The sequence below is a fragment of the Sander vitreus genome, chromosome 10 (genome assembly GCF_031162955.1).
Source record: "Sander vitreus isolate 19-12246 chromosome 10, sanVit1, whole genome shotgun sequence".
In the NCBI taxonomy this organism is placed as follows: domain Eukaryota; kingdom Metazoa; phylum Chordata; class Actinopteri; order Perciformes; family Percidae; genus Sander; species Sander vitreus.
The window spans coordinates 20201601-20226858 of record NC_135864.1 but is presented as its reverse complement, the minus strand read 5'-3'; the positions used below and the strand labels follow the sequence as shown (position 1 = coordinate 20226858).

The window sequence follows — 25258 nt, the reverse complement described above, 5'->3', positions numbered from 1 at the left end:
TAAAGGTAATGGAACAGTGACTAGAAATAGTAACTGTAGTAATTCATGGCATAGCAGGGCACTGCAGGGTGTTACAGGACGCAGCAGGACGTAGCAGGATGTAGCAGGGCATAGCAGGGCACTGCAGGACGTAGCAGGACGCAGCAGGACGTAACAGGATGTAGCAGGACGTAGCAGGGTACTGCAGGGCACTGCAGAGTGTAGCAGGTGTAACAGGGCATAGCAGGGTGCGCAGCAGGACCATAGCGACAGGCTGCAACCATGATTTAGGGGCCACCCTAATCCAAGGAAACATGCTGGGCGAAAAGAAAACATAGGGACTCCGGAGAATAAGCTCCCCAGAGCACATATTGGTATCATACGCTATATGTTGGCAGATAAGTATCATTAAATTGCAGTAAAGACATTCCAAAGAAATGCTTGACGTTTTTTTAGGAATAGTCTTCATTACATAAAATTAAGACAAAATAATTACAAGTACATTTTTCAACTATGATATGTCCCACTAAGCACAAACTCTTTTATAACCACATTTAAGGGGTCCCTATCAAACATGTTTGGCACATGTGACCAACAGTAAATTAGTGGGATCCCTAGGCATGTAGATAATCCAGTTTTTGTCATGCCTGTAGCCACAGATTGCAGAATAAGGTTTAACATGTAGAATTTAGGGTAACTCCGAAAACATAATATGGAGTTGTTAACTCAGTTGCCATACTAAAATAGTCCTTGCATGAGTATTTAAACATGCTGCAAGAGCAGGTTGGCCTATTTTTGCTTACTTACATATCCTACTTTGCAGTTGAAGTTACAAATGCAGGACCTTTGCATTTAATCTAGGATTTCGCCATTATGATAGTGTTGTTAGTTAAAAAAATATACTTTAAATCTGAAGTAAGACACAAAACTACAAACATTCTGGAAGTATAGTTTATTACCACATAAGCAGTACATATGTTTTACCTCATCATTTCACTAAATATATTTAAATATAGTGTGTTTCTTTGTGGGTTATGACAAAGGCACTCACCAATGTGTGTAACATGGGTATCAAACAAGGAACAGTCATTAGGTGGGATTTTGTGCAAATCTTATAATAGTACATGTGTAACAAACATGCACATACGTTGAAGAACACACAATATGTCTCTGGAAAATTTAACCACACTCTCATATGCACTCAGGATCAAAATAAACAGCTCCTTCAAAGGATTGTCAATGGCAGTATTAACCTTGAACCTCAACACCTCAGCAGGTCAGTCAAGTCATTTGGCAGTTTGAACACATGGAATATAGTAATATACGCTACTACAGTAGTACTACACAGTCAGCTGAGCCTCTCGAGGGCTTGAAGAACGATGCTGTGAAATAAGCCTGTCTGCCCACTGCTCTCCTGAGTAATTAGAACCCGTCCGTCAGGTCGAGGTCTGTGGACGAGGACCAACTCTCCTTGAAGCAGACTAAGCTCTGAGTCTGTCTGGGCTAAATGTGTTGTCGTCACTCTGTGTCTGGAAAACAAAAACAAAAGATGCCATAGGTTTTTGTCCAGTCTGTCAAATCAAGTAGCCCTACTGATAATCAACGTGCTTTTTATTTTCAAGGACAAACAGACAAATCCAACGTACCTGCTGGGGCTAAACTGAGCTGACACGGCTGATAGCGACGGCTGTGACAACATTGGTTTTTGCGGGTTAGAATTTAGATCTGAGGTGGCAGTTTCGTTGCCTTTTCTGAGAATAGGAGCTTTTCCTTCTTTGAGAATGATCCCCGGTCCGTCTCTTCCCAGCGTGAGCGATGGGGCCCACACTTCTAACGCAGGGGGGCCAGAGCGGGAGTTGGAGGGAACATGATTTCCTGACGACCAGGAGGAGGTCCGAGGTCTTGGAGGAGGGGAGTCTTCATCTGTGAAGAACCGCACTGACTTTGCCCGCTATAGGAGCAAAATATTTACCGTAAGGCACATGCAGAACAGTGATCATAAAAATAGTGTAAAAACAATGCACACAGAGTACTTAACTTCAGACAAATGCATGCTAATGCCTCTCGCAAGAAATCATCAGTATGACAGTACCTTCTCTATATTATTCTTGTGTGAGTCAGGTCTGACTAGAATAGAGTGAGGCCCATTGGGAGGCTGTCTGTCTTGCTGAAATGTTGCCTCATGTGAAGCAGTGAAGCCCCTGTCCTTAAAGACTGCAGCAGCAGAGGGCGCTGCTGGCTCAGTCATCCAGCCCCGTGGTTTGCCAGAGTTGGACAGGATGCTGCTGTATTTCTTCCTCTGCAGGGCAGGTGAGTAGCCGGACGCCTGAACTTGTGCAAAGTGCTGTGAGTTGGACAGGGCGTTCAGATTGGAAGTATGGGATAAATGGTTTGAGCCTGAAAAACATTTAATAGGCATTTATTGACAACATAGCAAACTCTCTAATTTAATCAAGCAATTAGAAGGTAGATGTGGTTGTTTAGCACTCACCTCTATGAGGGTTAAAGACGCGCCTTACAGTGTCCCAACCTTGTGAACCCCCATAAAGGGACGGTTTCCCAGCGCCAGTGGATGACATTGCATGCTGTGCTCCATTTGGCACAGATGGGACCTGTCCTGTTGAGTATATCGCTCCATCAGAGTTTACCCTATCAAGAGCAAGGACCACAGCAGGATTTTTAGCAGCTGTGGGTTTTTTTCCAGCCCCTGTGTTGTACTGTGAGGACGCATTAGCTGCTTTGGTCTCCAGAAGTCTGGCCGAGGTTCTGCAGTGAGGCAATGAGACACTTTAGTACATACTGAAGTACCTACTGAATATCACTGTTAAGTTTCTATGAGCCAAACACCAGCCTCAGTGTTTTATTTCTGCTTTGTGATTCATTTAAATGTGTGCATGATGACATGTCGTCCTGCCCACACTAAATTACTGTCCAAATCCAAATGTCATTTAGCTCCTGCTTTCTGCAGTCAGGGATCACAGCCTCTCACCTGAGCACAGGCGTGATGTAGTTGCTGGGCAGAATGCCCACTTTGCCTGTTCTGAGCGATAACCCACGCAGCCAGCCTTCTTTGAACTTTCCGTACACTCCCACCATCTCTCCTTTCCTCAGCTCCAGCTCCTCAGGCCGTCGTGGTTTGTAGGAGTACAGGACGGCACACCTGAGGAGTCACACAGGGGGTTTGTATATGTTACTACCACACTTTACCACACAATATATATTATATCCAGAATATGCTGCCTTTTTATGGGTATTTGAGTGCTTATTGTGTCTTTTTCTATTGATATCTTGCACCTTCGATCCAACATTATCATATCATCAACATAATGTCGAAAACAGTGACTCACACACTGATGGAGAGCTGCTGTGTGGAGTTTTTGCTGTCTGCAGAGGCAGAGGACATTTGGGGGTTTACCAGAGCCATAGCGATGTTGGGTGGAGTCTCACTGGTCATCTTCTTCTCACTCTATAATGGATGGAAATCATTATATGGAATGCAAATGGTGATGCACTTATTATTTAATTACCATTATTTAAGAATTTCTTGTATTTCTGTTTGCAAACACGCTTGCCTCAAATTTCCCCTTTAAGGGACAAATAGAACAAAAGTATTTTATATTAAATAGTTTGGCACAGCCATGCTTTGAATGCTAATGTCAACATGATAACATGCTTATAATGCTACCATGTGGAGGTTTAGCAGGTATGTTTCCCATGATCACTGTCTTACTTTTACTTTGTATTAATGTGTGGGACATTAATGCATGTACCAACATAAATGGCAATCCATCCAATAGTTGTAAAGATGTTTTACTAAAGCCCAAATTGTCAAACTGCTTGGGGCGCTAGCGGAAAAGTGTCGAACATGGAGAACATGTCTCCAGTAGGTGTCAAATTGGGTTGACATATAGTGACAGCCAAGGCCACAGCATATGATTAGATTGTGTCCTTTTCTTACTCATCAACTATTCAGCAACCCCTCGTGGTCTCAGGGGTTTCCTTTAATTTATCAACCGTCTGTATATTAGATATTAGTATATTAGATTTGTTGGATCACCTTTTTAAATTCTCATTCATCAATACAGAAATGATGATGTATACATTTTACGTTTTCTAAAATACAGTAAATATATATATATAGCTGAGAAACTCTGACAGGTTTGAAGTCAGCGGTCTGTGAGTCAGGTCAGTGACTAGCAGGGAGTGACACTGAGGTGTGTCTCACAACCATTAACATCATAGTATGAAACTTAATCCCTAATTACTTAAGTGTCAAACTGAAATGGGCCTTTTAGTGAGATCTTCATTATTGACTTTGTATTTTCTCCTCCGTTCAAACACACCCCACACACATCATGTTTTCTTATATTGTTATAGAGAGGCAGAGATAACTTTACCCCTGCCTCTTATCTCCACAGTGACGTCTACAGAGTGTTGCTGCTATTTATAGCACTACCACTCAACCTATGCTTAAAGCATTAATGGTGGCCAGTAGGCCCGGGGTTCATTCTATACAGCATGTGCCTGGATCCTGCAGCTATGCCACCATTAAGCTGCAATGCATTCACACTTTTTCTCAAATAAGAACAAAAGAAGTTCTAACTAAGAGGCAGCCATTGCTATAAGCACAGCCTCACTTGTCAAAGGCAGTGCTATGAGGCAGAAGTAAAGCCAGATGAAGTTATGGTATAATGTCCATCAAACAGGAGAGTGGATGGATGAGCCTTACTGCCATCTAAAGTTGTTTTGTCTATGTGTCCTTTGTGACTTTCGTATGACATTTACACTTAAAGCAACTTCCTGTCCTTGCTGTGATTTTTCTGTCATGTTTTTTCGAGGGGAATCCGTGAAGGCAGAAGCAGCAGGATGGACATGCAGAAAGGCATCTTTACGTGCAATTAAGCACTATCTTTTACCAGCAAAGCACTGTCATCTTTTTACATTGTTGTGTAATGCAACAAGACTATTTTGTTTATGCATTACATTATTTACTTCTTTTCATAACTCTGTGTCCTCTTTCTATTCTTGGTTTGTGTTTTATCAGCTACTGCTTCAGTTATGCTGCAGTCACGCAATGGACAGGTGCAGTGACCCAGCAGTGGCGGTGGCTATATTTACATAGAGAGACTAATTCTGCTTTTGGTCATGCAGTGAATAAAGTCTTATTTTGTGTAAATGGTTGACATGCTCTTGCAGCCAGAATCAGGGTTGGGTTTCTATTAATTCATTCTATTAATTTCTATCATTTTACACGGGTTCGGGCTGGGCTCTGGCTTGCACTCCGGGTTGCGTGGTAAATGAGTCAGTGGTCAGGTGATGCGTTTCAATTAGCGTGTAAATGGATGCTGAGGTGAAATAGAGGCTGGCCTCTGGAGGACTTATTTTATTTCTTTGTTCCAACTTCCAAGTGGCCTATAGCCTACGTTAGTCATGAATAAATTATGTTAAAAAATGTATAAATGACTCATTCTTGACGAAAGACAGAAGAGCTGTGTGCGTGCGGCGCAGTCTCTTTTTTTCTTTCTCTCCCCTTTCCACCGAGTGGTGCGTGTGCCCACTCGCTGTGTGAAGCGTGTGTCCGCGCTATTCTCCGACATGTACTCTAATCACTGCTGATAGACGGCCTTTTGTACAGTCGGGCTGTAAACAGGTTTGGGCTTTTAAAAAGCTGTCAATCAAAATGTACTTGTCAGGCTCGGGCCGAATTCTGTCGGGCTCGGTCCTTTTCGGGCCGAACTTTTAAGGCCAGATTACAGCTCTAGAAGAAAGTATAGATAATTGCTGCAAAAATGTAACGAAGTAAAAGTCAAAAGTATGCACTATTGATTGTACTTAAGTAAAGTACAGATACGTGAAAAATGTACTTAACTACAGTAACGAAGTATTTGTCAACCAGCAACCTTTCGCCCCACATAACAACAAAAGTAGGGCGGCTTAATGAGAGGATTTCATAGTTATGCTAGATATGTTATTTGTATTTATTCCTATGATTGTTTATTTTATAATGTCTAATATATTTATTTAATTTTGAACCCTTTGAGTCTCCGTAGATTTTGGTCATGCCAACTGATCGGCTGATGCACTGAAAGACACAGTGCGTCAGCCGATGCCAGGTTCCTTAGTTTTAAGAACATAATTCCCCCTGCATGTAAATACAACAAATGTCCACACCTATGGTCCAAACTCTGTATACAGAAATATAAAAAGGTCTAGTTTTCAATGATGCCCCCATTAGCAAAAAACTAAAACACCCTATAGTATCAGAAATCTGTAGCCACTATAACATCTCTGTCTTGTGATAACAAAGACAGAGACAGCAATATTTAAAAAGATAAGCAGAAAAAAAGATAAGCAGATATATTTGGAAAACTCAACGCTAGCTCACAATGTGTGTTAAAGTGTAAAAATGAAGACAAAAGTTTACTTTGTGAATGTAAATAAAATGTGGGTTTGGACACAAAGGATAGCCAATACTGCTTCTGTGAGATGGACACAAAGTGAAAATGTGCCAGAATCAATTACTGATGTAAAGGCCCTGCACAGCCACAGACACAATGCACAATACATACACAACAGTGGTCCAAAATGTTGCTAAACCTTTGACTAGGTCCTCTAAAATGTTTTAGGTGGCACCAATCTCTATTTTTCTGCACTGGCTCATTGGTCATTGATCATTTTTTCACATTCGTCACGTTGTTTTGTATTGTGAAGCATTTTATGGTGTTCTGCACTTGAGAGCTATATAAATAAACCTACTTACTTAATAATCAAATATCAAGATGATTGCTGAATTATTTTCTGTCCAACTAATAGTTTGTTCAACTCATCAAAAATCATTTCAGGTTGATTCTAGCCAACTGACAGGCTTTAAGGGGAACTAACTACAAATAAGCTTTTTATAACAATGGTATCAGGTGTTTTGGTGTACCAAATATAATGTGGAATTGAACTTTTCTATGTTGCAATTGCTTGCTTTGGCTTGTATCCATTATTTCTCTTACATAACCATGCCAATATTCAAACTAAAACACATTTTATCCTCCACAGTCAGTGGGAAGAAGCAACTCTCTGTGAAACAGTGTAACCAGAGGTGAGAGTTGATGGGATGCAGCACTAAGAATAGCATGTGCTGGCTTGGGCAGTAGAGAGCTCAGACCCGGCTTTAGGGACAGAGCCCTTTAAAAAGGGTGCGTTGCTTGTCTGCTTTTACTGGCCCACTGATATGAGAGTGCGTGTTACCTGCTTAGTGAAGAGGAAGGAGTTTGAAGGCAGGGGAGAGAGGGGTCTGTTATGTAACTTCACCAGTGACTCATCATCATCAGCATGAGAGCGATAAGCAGACACACTGAGGGACTCTCCAAGCCTCCCACTCTCTTCATCTATCCCTCATTTTTTCTCCTCCTAGTTTCTACTTCTTGTGTTTTGATTTTTGCAGTTTGTTTCTCTTCCCAGCTATATGCCATCTTTTTTTTTCAGGATTTCCTCTCACATTTTCCTCGTCCTGTCTTATCTCTTATAAGGTCTTATCTCTTATAAGATATCTCTTATCCAACTCCCTTACGCTCCCGGTTTTTCTCCGACCTGTATGAGGTTTAGCATTTATATGCTCTGATGTATAATTGCAGGGTAGAGCTGTGAAATTCAAACTGAATAGAAGGAAATCATTATCTCAGGGGGGAGGGCACTTGGCAGCAGGTTACATATTAAACCTTGCAGAGGCTTTCATGTTGGCACTGCACTCAGACTGTAGCTGGCTATGACTTTATGCAGTATTAACAGTATCGTATTACATTGTTTCTAATGTAAATGAATGGCAATGTGTCCGACTGCACACGTTAATATGAAATAGATCCATGAAAACTTGCTGCCATGCAATATAGACTGTATAAAATATGCAGCGGGTATCATGTTGGTTCCACGAAAAGAGTGGGTTAGTAATTCATCCTGATAGCTTGAGAACGAAATGTTCCTTTATTATAATCAGAGGTTTAATTCATCTATGACACAGGCAGCCCTAAAAGAGCCTCAAGAAACACTGAAAAAACTGAATTTTTTTTTTCATTTGAGACTTTGTCACACACACTCTTCTTCACTCTGAGTAATATAGATGACATGATAGCAATAAAGGCTCCGTTTTTCACTAGCATTGTGCTTCCTATTCCTATAAGTTAATAGACTGAGCTTTTAGACATAATAGGACAATTATACAACTTCACTCAAGTACTATATTTCCCTGAGCTGAAGAAAGACAAAGGACACACACCCTGTTATACTTCTATTTATCTATAAGGGGAAACCCTGGCTTATATCCCAGGACTCTTGATTAAAGACCTTTCAAAGTTTCTGTCCACTCACCTCCAGTCCTCACTCCTTTTTTAACATCTGTGTTGTCTTAATGGGAGCCACTTAATCATGTAGCAGCTAACATAAGGGCGATGCTTCTCTCTCATTCATTCCTGAAGCTTAGTGTCATGGTTCCCTGAGGACAACTTGATCCCTTAGTGCTTCAAATAAAGAAATCTATTACCTCACAGAAAACTCTCATGCCTTTTGCCAACCACATGCTTTCTGTTAAAACAAATCACTGCAAACAAAACAAAGCCAAACACTGTTTAGCTCAAAGATGATGAGAAAGTGAAATCTGATAAAACTAAGAAGCATCTCACATCAATATAGCATGCATAAAGGCAGATATGTTGGCATATGACTCACCTGTAACAGGTGTCTGTGTGTAGTGTCAGAGTGGTGTCTAATTCGCTGAGCGTTCACTCTAGATGGATGAGCGTGGCCCCGGGCAGCAAGAGACACAGAGCTGTGGTGTGGCTGACCCTGACGGTCGAAGCTGTTGAAGGTGCTGATATTGGTTGTCTCTCCTTTGGTAGTTGGATAAAAGTTGATGCTGCTGGCTGCGGGCTGTTTCCGCTGGTTGTAGAGGGGCAAAGCATTGATCATGGGTGTCTTTGCTGGGACTTGAAGGACTCGGTAATGGGTGGTCCTACTGGATACGTCAGTGGTCTTGTCTTTGCCCCCACTCCCAGTCCGAGTCAATTCTGAGTCACTCTTCCTCTGATTCTTTCCCTCTAGCAGTTTGGCAGCCACTGGGTTTGGCTGAAAGAGATGAACACATTAAGAGAAACCACAGTGAAAATCCTAACACAGAGAATAGTCAATCCTCAGTCAACTTTCTCCTACCTGCTACTAGCGCCTGTGAACCTCTGCTCCTGCTGATCAGCAAAACGGCTGTCTAAATACACCCACTTATCACTACAACTTGTTGGACAGGCAGGCAGGCAGGAGCATAAGTACCAGCCAATAAGCTAGGAAGGGTTGACTGGTGCTGTGAGAGATGCTGCACAGACAGGCAGACAGACAGACATGGCAAGGTTAATGCTTTCACTCCCCACAGTGATGTGCTGTTATGTCACCCAAGCAGGGAAAGCATTACTGTGTTCTCACGCCTGGCTGCACGACACGAGAAGAGAAGTCTCAGAGAGAGGAGAGGGGAGGAGAAAAGAGGAGGATGAAAGAATAGAGTACAGAAGTAGAAAAAGATGAAGAGCACAACTGAGGCGGGGCTTTAGGAGAAGAAATGGGTGGACAGGAGACGAAAGGAGGGGGAGAGGACTAATAGGAGTGGAAGAGAAACAAAATATTAGAAAAAAACTAAAGCAAAACAGATGACAAGTGAGGGAAGTAAACAAGAACTGAATGAGGCACCAAATTAACCCCACTGTAGGAACAAATACAATTCCCCCCGGCACGGATGAAGTTAATTCCTGGAGGCAGAAAGTATGGAGGAAAACAAATGACAGTCAGGTAGCTAAGCAAGCGCTGCCAACCTGAGTAAGCCACATAGTCACACACTAATGAGCAGCTGCAGACACAGCACGGCTTCACAGATTAGCTCTCTGCCTCAGCACTTTGCAGCGCAGGAGTGACATTTATGGATGAATCAAAGATTTGAATGAAAGTCAAGGTAGCACCCTGGCAGTGACCTGGAATTAATGACATCCAGCGATGACATCTATGGTTTAATTCATTACAAGAGCTACACCATCAGACCAAAGTGCAAAACAGCAGGTGTCAACCTTGATCACGCTGAAAAAGCCACGACCCACATTCAAACAATGATGGAAGGATAAAGAAACTGAGTACTAAGAAGAACTCACCTCTGTAAACTGCAGAGGGAAAATGCCAACTTTCTCACCAAGCTTGGCTTCAATCCAGTGTTCATCCACCCGTCGGATGACAGTAAGGATGTCTCCCTGTGAACCAGAAATAACTGACTTAGAGAAAGTGTTAAAAATGTGAGAGGCAGAGAAACCGCTGGAAGAAAAAAAAAAAAAGGATGCCAGGTGCTTATAACTAGCCCTGGAGACTGAGCACTCCGCTCAGAAACTCTCCGAGCTCTACATTTCTCGGGCAGCATGTGACATCAACTGCCTTTGTGTCTGCCGGCCCAGTCCTTTCTGCGGCCAGCCTCGCTCTCAAAACCATTTGACCATCTGCATTAAAACTGGAAAAAAAAAAAGCAAAGCTGAGCGCAAGTGTGCTTTAATGGAGAGCACACAAGTACTGAGGCCCTTATATAACTGCCTCAGAAATCTTTCAGGGTTAGTAACAACCACTGCAGCAGAGGTCTGAGCCTCCAGCTCCACAAGTCTCTCAAAGCAGTGAAAATAAGAAAAAACATTGATATTAACCAGGGAAATCAAGCTAATTTTAGAATCCATGAAACAGTAGAAAGTAAATATTTTAGAGCTGCAAAGATTAGTCATTTTAAAGCTGAAATGGCAAAACCTTTCTGGTTCCAGTTTCGCACATGTGAATAGTTTCTGATTTTCTTACACTGTAAATTGAATATTTCCGGGTCTTGGACCATTGAAGACCACACCTTTGCTCACTTATAAACCCAACGACTGCTTATAGTCCAAACGAATAACCGAGAAAATAATAGGCAGAATATAAAAGATTTGGTATTTTTTCTCCATACATGACTGAAATTATGTATCACTTGACATTTTAGCACGAGGGTACAATTAGCACCAGCTAATGGTTTAGCAGAGGTAGTTAGCCACCCAGACCCTTCTGCATCCCATCTTAAGGGGATACTTTCCCTTGATCTTAAAAATATATTTTGCTGATTTAAATCCAGCTATGTGTTATCTTTTGTTTATGATTAACATTTTTATTTTATTTATTTTATTATTATTTATTAATATTTTATATTTTATTTATTACCCCCACCAGAAAACAAAACAAAAAAAGATGACACATTAACTACAATATTCAAGAAGCTCTGCGTTATCTTTATGTGGACAGTGCATTGCTGGATGTCTGCAATGAACGCCAGACATTCAGCAGATCTGGGCAGACCTCCCCTACTCTGCTAGGTGGTGGGCTCCATGCACTGGCGCCACAGAGGGAGGCCAAACACTGTTCATGTAAACACACTGCCCACACTGCCATGACATAGAGCTGGATTTATATCAGCAAAATACCTCTTTAAGATCAATTTTGTTAGTAGATGATGGCCTAAACAACAGCACCACTCATTACATATAGTATAATTAAGGTGAAATAGCACATTTGCTCTTTTGCTCTGAAGGTTAATGCATTATTATTCCCTGAAGGTTAAAGTTAAGTGTAATCATTATTTTGTGTGCGTTAATTAAAAAGTAGAAAACCCTGCGAGTATTGTAAAAGATCAAGTATACAGATACACCACTGAACCCCATGAAAGTAAGAATGTTTTCCTGCTGTGTAAAGTCAGTAGTTTGAGAGTCAGACCTTGAGGAAGCTGAGACAATATTTACTGTCTTCCAGATTGCTCTCTTCGGGGTTAAAGTCATGCAGCGCCCTGCAGAGAGCCGGAGGTTGGGACTGCTGGACGGCCTGCAGCGTACTAGCAGTGACGGATGCACTGCTACTGTCACCGGTGTTTCCGTGGTTCCAGCTCTCATCCACTTTGTGTTTTGGGGTGATCCCGTTACCAGGCGCGAGGACCGGTTCTTCTGACGAATCACCTTGTTGGTTTCGCACGAAAGCTCTGAGAGCAAGCTGAAGAACAGACCAAAAACATCACAAATCAGCTACTGGATGTTCAAATGAAGTGGTGAATTTATTTAACATGATGATTTACTTTTATGAAGATGGCGACATCAATAACGATGTTGGGGGTGTAAAGGCCCTCTAGGCTGCACTCTCTTTGGAAGATAAAAAATATTGTGACTGAGTTGCAAATCACACACACATGGTTGTATGGGTATTGAAACACAGTTTATGCCTTGCCAACACAACTGCATTTTCAGGAGGTGAAACGTGATGCTATTTATATTGTCCTTTACTTTAACTGTGACTTTGCTGCGATCATTGTCTAAAAAGAGAGACAAAGGCTAAAATATCTGTGAAATGCTGCGGTCCAGACACACGTTACAGGCTCTCAGCTGGTGTGTCTCATACAGTTCAACACATGCTGGTTTTAGTTTTCAGGACATTTGTTAACAAGAGTGCGGGCTGACAAACCTCTGCATGTCCTTAACAGATTTTGTGCTGACATACAAACCCCAATTCCAATGAAGTTGGGACATTGTGTAAAACGTAAATAAAAACAGAATACAATGATTTGCAAATCCTTTTCAACCTATATTCAATTGAATACACTACAAAGACAATATATTTAATGTTTCAACTGATAAACTTTATTGTTCTTTTGCAAATATTCAGTTATTTTGAATTTGATGCCTGCGACACGTTCCAAAAAAGCTGGGACAGGGGCAACAAAAGAGTTGAGGAATGCTCAAAAAACACTTTGTTTGGAACATTCCACAGGTGAACAGGTTAATTGGATTGGGTATAAAAGGAGCTTCCACCAAAAAGGCTCAGTCGTTCACATCCAAAGATGAGGTGAGGTTCACCACTTTGTGAACAACTGCGTGAGCAAATAGTCCAACAGTTTGAAAACGTTGCTCAACGTACAATTGCAAGGGATTTAGGGATTGCATCATCTACAGTCCATAAAATCATCAAAAGATCCAGAGAATCTGGAGAAATCTCTGCATGTCAGCGGCAAGGCCAAAAACCAACATTGAAAACCTTTGATCCCTCAGATGGCACTGCATTCAAAACCGACATCATTATGTAAAGGATATTACCGCGTGAGCTCAGGAACACTTCGGAAAACCATTGTCAGTTAACACAGTTTGTCGTTACATCTGTACAAGTGCAAGTTAAAACTCTACCATGCAAAGCAGAAGCCATATATCAACAACACCCGAAAACACCGCCGGCTTCTCTGGGCCCGAGCTCATCTGAGATGGACTGACGCAAAGTGGAGAAGTGTGCTGTGGTCTGATGAGTCCACATTTCAAATTGTTTTTGGAAATCAAGGATGCCATGTCCTCTGGGCCAAAGAGGAAAAGGACCATCCTGATTGTTATCAGCGCAAAGTTCAGTTTTTTCAGTTACACCCAGAGACACTAAATTATTTCCTGAAAATGTAATAAAGAACATTTTATAACTTGTATGACTTTTCACAAAATTAATTGTAATTCTTTTGCTCCCTAGATTTACACAGTCTTACATGTTAACTGAAGATGCAGAGATGTTTTTTTCAAAGAATTATGCATACTGCTTTATATAATTAGAAAAGTTGTTTTAAAGAATTGAATCATTATATTATTATTATCATTATATAATCATAACAATTAATGATAACACCGATTAAAAAAACACCTACATCCATATATTTTTCCTTCTTGTGTGTTAGGCCAAGCTTACTTTTTTATCAGGTTCCTCCTGGTAAATGTATCTAAAGACCACATGTTGTTGCTTTTGAGATAAGCACACTGAAATGAACTGTTGTGATACGTGGCCTTAGTGAAAGCATGATGGTGGAGGACATTACAGTACACAACATTGTTTTGCACTGGAGGTTTCTGAAGTACGCGTTTAAACTGCAGAATGATCACAAACTCACCCTCATGAACTTGGCTGCACTTTTTAAACTGTGACTGAACTCAAGCTACGGATTACAAGGAAACTCTTAAATGCTCAGAGCACTTTATGGACAGGACTATAAATAAGACGGTTTCTGTGGTTCTCATCACCTCAGAGAATGAAACATCAGCGTCAAATGAAAACTGTGTAATGATTTACTGACTGTGTAGTAGTACCTTTATGATCCTCCGATCTCTGTTGGGTTTAAATGAAATGACAGTGCAGGATGTTTTGCACAGACCTGCTTTATACAGATGAATGAATTTTAAAAATGCACCAAAAAAGTCTTATTTTATCATTATCCATACAGACCTTAAGTTTTCTGACAACAATATACACCTGTAAAATAGTATTACTAAACAACAATAATATGCATTGGGCATGGTGTGATTCCATTTAAGTCTGTGAGTCCCTTATGTTATAGGTGTTACAATTTGGTTTATCTTGGTCATTTGTTTAGTCCTGTCCTCCTTTAGTTAACTTTTGATCATCAACACACTAATTTATTCCATTACATTTGTTTCGTTTCGTCATATTTGGAAAACCCCCTACAGCATGGTCTTCCTACATCTATTGCCCAGTATAGTAAGTGTTTAAAGTTATAAGAGAGCTCTTCTCATTTTGGTCGTGTCTGAGGACAAAGAAAAGACTATTATGGTTTCCTATGTTCTCTATGATATGTCTTAAATGTGCCTGAAGAGTGATGATAGACACTATTCATACAGGTTTGATTTGATCTCATCACATCACTTTAGCTCCGGAGGAACACTAACTTACACTTCATCAGAGGAAACATTTTGGTAGGTCAGATCACACTCCAGCTCTTATGCACCATAATGTCATACAGTGAACAATGCTGTTCAAGTTTGGTGAACACACAGCAGTGAGTAAGTAATTCAATAGGTCAGAGATGAGACACACGTTCCTATTCCACAAAGTGCAAAAGAATACATCAATGAGACATCATAGGGCTGGGCGAAAAGAAAATAAATACCATAACGAAATATATGTTTCTCAACCTTCAGAGATTTCACCACAATGTCTATACTTAGCTCTCCCTTTAACATGCGTGGGATTACTAGGACATTGTGGACAATGTTGCAAATCAATGAGTAGGCTGCTTAATGGCAATATTGGATTTTTTTTTAATTACTTTTTGCATCAATGTAATAAAATACTTTGATTTGTCTGGTATTTCATTTACTGGATTAGCCAAAAACAGATATTCATATCTAGTGATGTCATCCATTAAAGGTTTCTCAATTGATTTTCCAGAAATTTCTCATATACAGTATATCAATATTGTGATGGAAGATTACTGTACACATATACACTGTGGGATACCCAAGGAGGCCATGTTTAAAATCCAAAGTAAGGAAGAACAAATGCATTCAAAATCTAAAAAATATTGGGCTTTGAAAAATGGTCAGCATTCATGTAGGCCTACTGTTTGAATAACAATTGTTTTAATCCTTGTTTTAAATAGGCTTAACCAAGTCACAAACACTGGTATTTTTGGTAATCACTGAGGCAGCAACTTATTCTTTGTTGTTGTTTGCTAAAAGTGTCACCCAAAGTAGAGACAAAGTTGTTCTAGGTTAGATTTCTTATAGATATGCAGAGGATTAGGCCAGGCTCGTGCACTGACCTCATTATGCCCTTGCTTCTCTCTGTGTTGACTCTCCTGCTGCTGCTGCTGCTGCTGCTGACCCTCCATAACTCTTAAGCCTCCCCTGACCAAGGGCACTGCGTAACGGGCTCTCTGTCTGTCCCTGCTGGGCCCCTGTGAGCCCTGGAGCCCCTCCAGGAGCTGCACTAGCAGGAAGTTAGCAGGAAGCTCCTCCACCGTCCTGGCCGGTACAGGAGTGCGACACTCTGGACAGAGCAGCTGGGAGTGTGCTGTCTCCTGCATCTGCAGGCAGGACATACAAAAAGTGTGCTGGCAGGGCAGGACCTTGGCTGACACATCCAGTGGCTCAAAACACAGAGGACATTCCAGCAAGGCACTTAGAGCCAGCTCCTCCATTTTAAAAGGGCCACCTCTCTTTGGGACTAGGGCTCCTGCTGCATCTGACACACTGTAATCCACTATACTGAGAGAGAAAAGAATGAGAAGCTAGTTAATGTCAGAAGGTATTGTCAGAAATGTTACAATGAATGAGTTACAACATTACTGAACAAAGTCGTCCTCAACTGTATAACAGTCAATCATACTGTAAGATACTAGCCCACCATAAAAAATGGTTTGATAAGGTGAAATTACTAAGCTAATACGCTTTGTAGTAAACACTAGACGCTGCTTGCTTACAGGTGTTAGCACACCTGGCTGCACAGGTAAGACAGCAACAGGAACTATCCGCAGAAGACGAACTATTCCCATATTTGCCTCAATAACACAGAGTACAGAAACATGAAGTACTTACACATGTATCTGCTGACTGCCACAGTAATATGCCGCACAGTCCAGTTAGGAAATGCGTAACTTTTTCACCGCTGTCGCCATGACGCAGTGCGCTGAGGACGCCATAGTACGACGCAGGACAGGCGCCGACACAATTTATGACGACACGTATTCCGCCTGGGAAAATTAGACTCAAAAGAAGCCGTTAACGAGGTCTCAACCGCAACCAGACTGCTTCATCAGGAGCTGTATCAGATTTCACTGTCATGTCCGACTCAGTTAACCCTTCACAGCTGATCAGCTCTTAAATTTACAATATCATTAACTTAAATGACAGGACAATTTGTCAATGTGATTAAAAAAATATATACATCAAGGTAACATTGTCAACATATGTCAAGACAACAGTTTAGGAATTGCTAAACTAGCGTTTAAAATGGGATTAATTAAAAAAGTTATATTACACGAAATAGGCTAAATAACTAAATTATTCTGTCTTATAATGGTTTAGGGATATTTATATCTCCTTATTTCTATAATTGTTCTGTGAGTAGGCTGCCACTTTTATTGATTAAAATGTGTAGAAAAAGGGGTGAAAAAGCAGAGCAGTGTTTACGGCACTGCCATGTGGCATGGTCTCCCTCTGCTGGTGCATTCACTGACCAGCTCTGCAGTTCACAGGCACAGTCCACATCAGTTCTGAGCAAAAGAAAATCAAATAAACCTAAAGCATTGGGGGCATTGCAATCATTACATATATTATTCTTTGCTGGACATGCAAAGCAGTCACAGTTCTTGCTGAAGATGATAATGATTGTGAACTGGTTTTATCCATTTGTTTTTTAATCATTGTTGGGATTTCATTTACACAGTCCCAAATCCCACATTCCATTTCTGGCATCCCAAGACTAAATAATTCATCCATATTGGCTATGTACCGAAAGTTCAGGACATCTGTTTGAATTTTTTAAACAAGCATGAATCTTTCATCTCATCAGCAGAACTCGGGGAATTCTAAAAATGTGCATACGGCTTTACAGAGAGAGAGAGTGAGAGCAACAGAGAGAGAGAGAGAGAGAGAGAGAGAGAGAGAGAGAGAGAGAGAGAGAGAGAGAGAGAGAGAGAGAGAGAGAGATTAGCCATGACTTATTTAGTTCCTATCAATGTTGATACAGGCCTTTCCTCTTAAGCCTCTCACAGTTTAATGGCTGTGGCAGAGAAAAGGGGAGCCTAAACAGAACCTGATTTTAGTCCATGTCTGGGAAATGTTTTTTTCTGGATTGGAAGTTATATTATTGATGACTGTAGTGCTTCCATATGTGAGTGATGGATCTTCTGTCATCCAATCAAAGATGCAGAGGAGGGATGCACAGAGGAAGTCAGTGCATAAGTGCTTAACATCTTCCCACAGCCCCGACGGTCAGTCTGACCTCCACTGAGGAGCCTCCGATGTTGAGGGATGATGATCCATGTTTGATGGTTCGGATACACAGTCTATCTGATGAAGAGGGAAGGGTCTCCCCAGGGATTGCTCTGAGCTCGGTGTGCTATCTCTCCGAATATCATGGCTCGTCACAAACTGCTTCTCCAGCTTTCATGTTTTATTGAAATAATCTGAGAGTGCTGCTTACTCTTTGAATGTGATCTGTCTCAGCATTGCCTTTCCCCCTTTTTCGGGTCTCTTTACCTCTATGTTTGGGGCTGTGTTTGCTCATTTGACTATATGTGCAGATTTGCTTTAAAGTGTATGAGGATGTGTTTCTGCAGTTTAATTTGAACAAGGTGTCAGTCAAAGTGCATAATCCTTGTGCAGCAGTTTGATGAGGATTAACCACAAATTGAACAGCACTTTAGGTGCATCAAAGCCACGTAATTAACTTCTCTCTTTCAGAGGGAACTAATCCTTCACCCAAAACTTAGTTGCAGCAGTTCCCAGGTACTGATTACGTGACTTATTATTGTTGTTTGTCTTTCTTTTCTGAAAGATGTGTTGAGCGTCAATTAAAGTCAACTTTCTCTCACAAAGTAGACAGGTGAGGTGGGGCCTTGTGTGTTTTTGTGTTTGGAGGAAACTCCAGTCAAACTGGTTTAACAGGAACAGCTGAAGTTTACTGGATAACCGTGTGTGTGAATATACAGACGCCTGACCTTTTATACAGGTAAGGTGTCCACTCCCATTGTCTGACAAAGTCCAGCTGACAAAAGAGTGGTATGTTAATGGCCTGCAGTGTGTTGTCACTCAAGGTCAACTGATTCAGTCATGACTGGCTGAAAGCCTTTTAAATGTAATTTAGGACAAAAATGTATCCAGAGCAGCAGGCAGCCTCCACCAGATGCTGTCATTAACATCCATCCATAAAGCAACTTTGCGATTCTTCCACCCACAGTTTGTTCTGCCTGAGCCTCCTCTGCCAGCACACTGAAACCTATAAATATTTCATGTTTGATAAATAAATGAAACAACCTTACTCCTGGGTAGCACACTAAGTTGCTCCCCTACCTACGTATGGAGGAGCTTATTATCGCAGTTCTGACATTGTTTCAGTCATTTTCTGAATGAGGTTTGGCTCAGGGACATTTTCATTCATTTTTTAAATATGCACCAGACGCATCCGTTCTGTTGGTAACAACACAAATGCTTTTTTTTTTCAATAGTAGGTGTTCCTGTTTAGTTTGGAGACATTATGGGGATATATTTTGAGGTTTCCTAAAGCATTTCATGAATTAAATATTTTGTAACCATAACATTGTCTCAGTGTTTCTTTAGGAAAATAAATATGCTATTCTCTCATTTCTCTGCAGCCTACAAAATAAACTATATGCATTTCTCCTTTTCCAGAAGACACCAGAGTGACATCTCAGCCCATCATGCCATTGTGACCTCTTTGACCGTGTGACCCGTTGTGTCCCTTCATACATTACTCCCATAGGGCCTATACTATCTACAGCTGTCTTACTTGTCAGACTGCAGGCAGTACACATCAGCAGCAGTCATGTGACTTTATGCTAGACCTCACCTTTGTGTTCGTGTGTAAAAGTAACTCAACTAAAAACACAACCTGAGGGAAGCAGTGCTGAGGGGCGGGTCCTCAGCTTTGAGCTAAAACACCTGAGCCAGTGTCAAGTTTAAGCTTTTCTGTTGCAGGAACAATAGTGCCGAAGTCTTTTGGTGTGCAAATGCTCTAGCAGCTGTTTTAGTTGGAGATGTGCATGAGGGAAACTAAAAATAGGAATGCACACCTCTGAGTCAGCTGCCTCTTCACTGCCTTTGGGACTGCCTTTGCGTCTCCCCTCTTTCCTCTTTCAGGCCTCTTGCTCTCCTCCCTCTCGCAGAGGGGCTGTAACCCCTCTCTCTCTTTTTTCTACTTTCTTAGTCCCTGAATCAGGCCTTGTGTGTCTGGCCAGTCCTGTGCTGGCATGAAAGACCTGCAACAGGACACTGCTTCTCCTCACTATGGTCCATTATCCAACCTGATGGGAAACTAGAACACTGTGGCGCAGTCTAAAAATGTGAAGTCGCTCTCCCATGAGTCTTGCATCCAATTATTTGAGAAGCACACAGAAGTTTATATTTATTCCAAATGAAGAAGATATGTTGGTAAAAAAGCATATTAATATAAAAAAGTGTGTTTGAAAAGGATCCTAGAAAAATGGAGTTGGAGCCATATCTTTGTACTCTTTTCCTGCTTTATAATAGGAAGGCCCAATCTCAACAGACATCTGATATCTGACAATGGTCATTTTTGCATTGTCTATTTATATATATTGTTTTGGCACAACAGTGTAAAAGTGTTGCCTGTGTAGCCAAAGACTGAGCTTGATCCTCTGTTGTTTAAAAACTACTCACCATTGCCGCATTAAATTGGTGACATGTCCATTCCAACCATATCAATTTATATTAATACCAACCTTTAAAACTTAAAGTGCTTGCTTTTTGCAAAATACAGTGTGGTTCATATTAGGGAAATATTGTGGTTATTGCAAATTAAATATGGTTATGGTATGGTTAGGGTTAGCAACTACAACACTAAGATGAAGGAAATATCATCTTTCTGATTAAACTCCAGTCTCCTTCATGCGACCAGATCCTTCCTTTCGCCTCGCTAAAGGGCACACTACTTCCTGCATTGGTACTGAATGTTGGCATTGGATGTACATTTTGAGGTGCAGAATTGTCCAATGTGGACATAATTTGCTGTATTATATTTTCATAGGCACCAAATGTGTATTAATCCTCGCTGAAAATAGTCCCCAGCAAATACACTTTTTTTTGTTTGAGTAACGTTTGCTAAAACCTACAATACCCAGCTGTTTAAGAAATTACACTTTAAAAAGTATTAAAACTATACATGTGTGACCCATTTTTAAAGATTTATGTCAAGAGGAACAAATGGGATTGGGACTCTGCAACACTCTTTGTTGGTGTTGTCTTTCAGGTCGAACAACACACCAAAAAGCTTTTGTACTTGTAATTCAGCAAAGCATCAATTCAAAGGTGAAGCAGCATTGCAGACAAAGATTTGGCTCTTTTCCTTTAAGGACAAAAATCAAGCAGGCCTGTACGCATGTATGCTGCATGGCCTATGAATAAGAAAGTAGCCTCTTTTTATCGTCCCTCCAGACTCTGTGAACAGGCAAATTCTCTTTCACAAAGTAAACACAGTAACATGATTATTATGGCCTGCTGTATGTGTGCGGATGATGAAAGTAATTCACTGATGAAATGACTGGCCAAGTTTATTTCACTCATCTCCTGTGGAACAAACCCCCTCAGTCACCCTTTGATGTGCGCCTATGTGTGTCTAATTCCCATTCAGTAGGCAGATACATGTGTCACACTGTTTGCTTGGTATCAATTTTGGAGAAAAGACTGGGAGCATTCAAAAGAAGTTATGCAACCTCTTCCTTTCTCTTTCTGCCTCGTCGTTATTCAAGCAAGTCCATTACAAAACACATCTGTGATACAGCACTCCAACCAAATTATTACTCAGGACATTACTTGTTAGGCCAACCTACATTGGGTGATTGGAAAAATTATGCAAGAAAAGGTAAATATATATGTGAAAATATAAGTTGAAAATTTTAAAATACTAGTAAAGTTCTTCTGTTAGTCAAGCATCACTATCCTGTGACATTCTTCGATAGACAGTGGATGCAGTCATGGCAGTGATGAAAAGTGTGTCAGAAGTGATTAAGGTGAATGCCATCTAGAGGCCAGATCACAACTCCTGTTAAACCAGTACTAAATCAGTATTGCGCACAAAACTGAGAAATGTCACCAGTCCCTTGGAGGAGTTTTGAATATGCTCCAGGCTCTCTCACACACACACACACACACACACACACACACACACACACACACACACTTTACGCACACACACAGACAAACCGACACAGCAGCAGTAACAGCAGTACTGTTTTATCATACTCACTTTCTATGATGATTTGAGTGTTTTAGCAGCAGTTCTGCAAAGTATATCTAGCACAAGACTGAAACATGGATTTCTAAAACACTCCATGTGTTTTTTTTTCCTAAGAAAGATCCTGTGGAATAAGGTGTTCTTCGTCCTGTATGTAGGTCTCGTCTCTATTTCTTCGAGGATCTCTGATCCTGCTTGGCCAGGTCTGTAGTCTCCTTTATCTAAAGTTAATCACTCAGCAGACCTGTCCCTGACTCATGGCTGGCACCCAAACTGTGGATTTATTACACACACACACACACACACACACACACACACACACACACACACACACACACACACACACACACACACACACACACACACTCATGCAGAGCAGCTCATTCACCTAGCGCCTGCACCCCATCCTTAACACACTTGACCTTCCTCCTTCTCTCACCTTGACTTCACTTTCTTGAGCCCGACCAGTTGTAACTTTAAAAAGCGACTGTATGTCTGAGGCATTAAAACAAATGAAAGACAGAGCTGTACTACAGATTTACAATAATCACTGTTACTTTTGAGGCTTTGGTTCAGCTTTGTAAGAAGCTTGTAGGTTCAAACCACACAAGTAAGCTCTTTGATTGTGCGATACACTGTGACAGACCTCGTCTTCATGAGGGTGACTAATTACCAGTGCCCTAATTTGGAAATCAGTCATTCTTTGGTGTAGAAGCAGGCCGTTGTGTAATACCACAATCAAAATCAAACCCAATCACCCAGGCTTTCAGGGTCTGCAGGATTATTTTTGAGTTTGTTACCATGGCAATCAAATCCATCCCATCGTGGCCTTTTCTAGCGTGTAGTGAAGGATTAGATGGTGATGTCAGACATCTGTGTCAAATCCTTCTCCAGCTCATTTCAGCCATTTGTCATGTTCTCAGATGACAGATGACAGCCTGACACTGGCAGAGGAAGTGAATGCACTGCAGCTCCATGATGAGTTTCAAACTCTTGTTTATACCCCACTTCCTTTTCCAGTGTCTTGGCTTCCTAGCTTCGTATCCCTCTCTCCCCCTGAGGTAATATGGCCTTTGAGGTAAATATCATTTGTTTTGTGGCTTTCCTATGATGGCTGAATAATGGCTTGAAGCATGTGGCTAAATGAAAGTCTGAGGCTGGGGATGGGAGTAATCTCGCCTTTCTTTCTAAGTGGTGACAAAGGCCAATAGAGATTAATGAAAGTGCAGGGGTCTTAACACTTTCATTGCTACAAGAGAAACAGCATCTGCTCAGCTGTGTGTTGTTTCCACTTTTACACTCACAAACAGCCATTTACTCGCCCTACATTGTTGCACTATATTAGCATGAACACTACACAAGTCAAATAGACCACAGTACAAAATACTATTACAAGTTTTCAGAAATACTTTTAGGTCAGGAATCTAAATCCCCTTGGGCACCTGGATAGCTCAGTTAGTAGAGCAGGCGCCCATATATAGAGGTTTGTTCTTCGATGCAGTGGGCCCAGGTTCAACTCCGACCTGCAGCCCTTTGCTGCATGTCATTCACCCCTCTCACACCCCTTTCATTTCTTCAGCTGTCCTGTCAATAAAGGCCTAAAAATGTCCAAAATATAATTAAAAAAAAGGAATCTAAGTCCCCATCACAACCTTACTATCCCATACAGTCAGTAAACTTTTATTTTAAATATTGTATAGTATTTTTTAGCCATGCTCGTGGCATAGCTCTGAGGATGGAAATGATGTCCACCACTTTAGACTGAAAATATCTGGATTTAAATTTTTGACGTTCTTGGTCTCCAGAGGATGTACCTTACTGACTTTTGCTGTTCTGCCATCAGCAAGTCAAAGCTTTTACTAATCCTGTGAAATATTTGGACATTTACTGGATGGATTTTCACAATTTTGTACAAAAAGTCTTATGACATGTGTCCTAATGACTTTGGCGATCCTCTGACCTTTCCTCTACCACCAACAGCAGGTTGACATTTACGGCTACAGTATGAGTGAAATGTCTCCACAACTGTTGGATGGATTGTTTCGAAATATTGTACAAACACTCTCCAAACGTTTCCCTCACGATGAACTGTATTTTGTGCCACCGTCAGAGCAAAAGTTAAATGTTTCCAATACTTTGGCTTATTACCAAACTATTCCATTAACTTCAGCTGTAATATGTGTTTATTACTATTTGTCATCATCATACCGGGGACAATGGTACTGCTTAAAGCACTACTGTGCAGAAGTACAGCTTAAAATTCAGGTGGGGGAATACTGAACCCTTTATTCTTAGTTGGCTTCAGATTTAGTCAAATTTATTCAAAAAATACTAAAACCAGTCTATAAAATACCCACCAAGTGTAAGTATAAGTGGCATGACCTCTAAAAAGCAATTGTTTGTAAGAGTCTATGTTAAATGATATTTCTTTATTTCCACAGTCTCTATTTTAGTTTACACACCATATCTCTATCTATCTATTTGGCTATGATCATTGTTGTTTTTATTTCTGCCATAATCTGTATCGGGAATGTTAATGCTTTATTTTAACTCACCAAAACAACCACTAGAATATTCATGTGCAGCACTTTTTCCCTGAATTTCATGTTTTCAGGCCTACTATGTTTTAAGTAATCTGTGCAGATATGTTTAGTGCACTGTTGATATTACAGGACAATAGTATTAGGTCAGCTGATGTGGATGCAACATGCCCACCATCTGTGTGCTGCATTTAATCTCTGGGAGGATTAATCTGGTACTCCATGGGTAACATGAGGGATTTCTTACATGCATAATGCTTTGTAAAAAAAAAAAATACTCAATGCCACCCCTCAAAAATACATGCTGCATTCCTGCACTGGAAGATGACAATGAGATAATTACTTCCCCAGAAAAAAAGAATTCTGTTTAATAATAAATGTATTTGGCATTAATATGCAGCTTCTGTTGTGTAGTGCTTTACCCCACCATCCTTTAAAACAACAGATTACCACTGAAAATAGATTGGATTGCATTCAAAGATTTGTGTCAGAAACAGAGAATCTTCCTGTGTGTCATATAATAGTCACCTCCCAGTAGAGAGACTGATTTGCTCTAATATAAATCGGTTTTAAGCTCAGATTTGTTTTATTAAACCTGAAGCCTCTTTATCGCCTTGGAGTCAAACTAAACGCTCAAATTTAATACTGCGATTACTTGGTTATACAGTAATAGCTCTGTAATGCTTTCAGAGCAAGGTTTCTCCCTAGGCCCTCGTTAAAAGGCATGAAATAAATTAACAGCTCGCTTATATGCTAAAAAGGGTTACACATACAAGGAAAAGTGCTCTGAAGCTATTTGAGGATGTTTTATAAAGCAACGACACCTCAAGGTATGGTCCGGGCATGCAATTCTAATTGCACAGCGCTGGGAAAATGTTGAGAAGAATTAAGACAATGTTCCCCAACTGATTTTTTAATAG

The 25258-nt window shown here is 40.8% G+C and overlaps 1 protein-coding gene across 2 annotated transcripts; it reads right to left on the bottom strand.

The window, feature by feature from the left end:
* Positions 1 to 922: 922 nt before the first annotated feature.
* sh3rf2 (SH3 domain containing ring finger 2) lies at positions 923 to 16649 on the bottom strand. 2 transcript variants are annotated; one of them, XM_078260827.1, is made up of 11 exons: positions 16401 to 16649; positions 15626 to 16070; positions 11770 to 12039; positions 10149 to 10244; positions 8692 to 9087; positions 3327 to 3445; positions 2969 to 3139; positions 2471 to 2745; positions 2072 to 2376; positions 1626 to 1930; positions 923 to 1508 (listed from the first exon to the last, which is right to left on the bottom strand). In XM_078260827.1, exons 2-11 carry the CDS (start codon positions 16001 to 16003, stop codon positions 1328 to 1330), a joined length of 2496 nt encoding a protein of 831 aa, XP_078116953.1. In that variant the 5' UTR covers positions 16004 to 16070; positions 16401 to 16649; the 3' UTR covers positions 923 to 1327. The 2 variants fall into 2 exon arrangements, with proteins under 2 accessions (XP_078116953.1, XP_078116952.1); XM_078260826.1 differs by having other exon boundaries at positions 15626 to 16065.
* Between the last annotated feature and the right edge of the window lie 8609 nt (positions 16650 to 25258).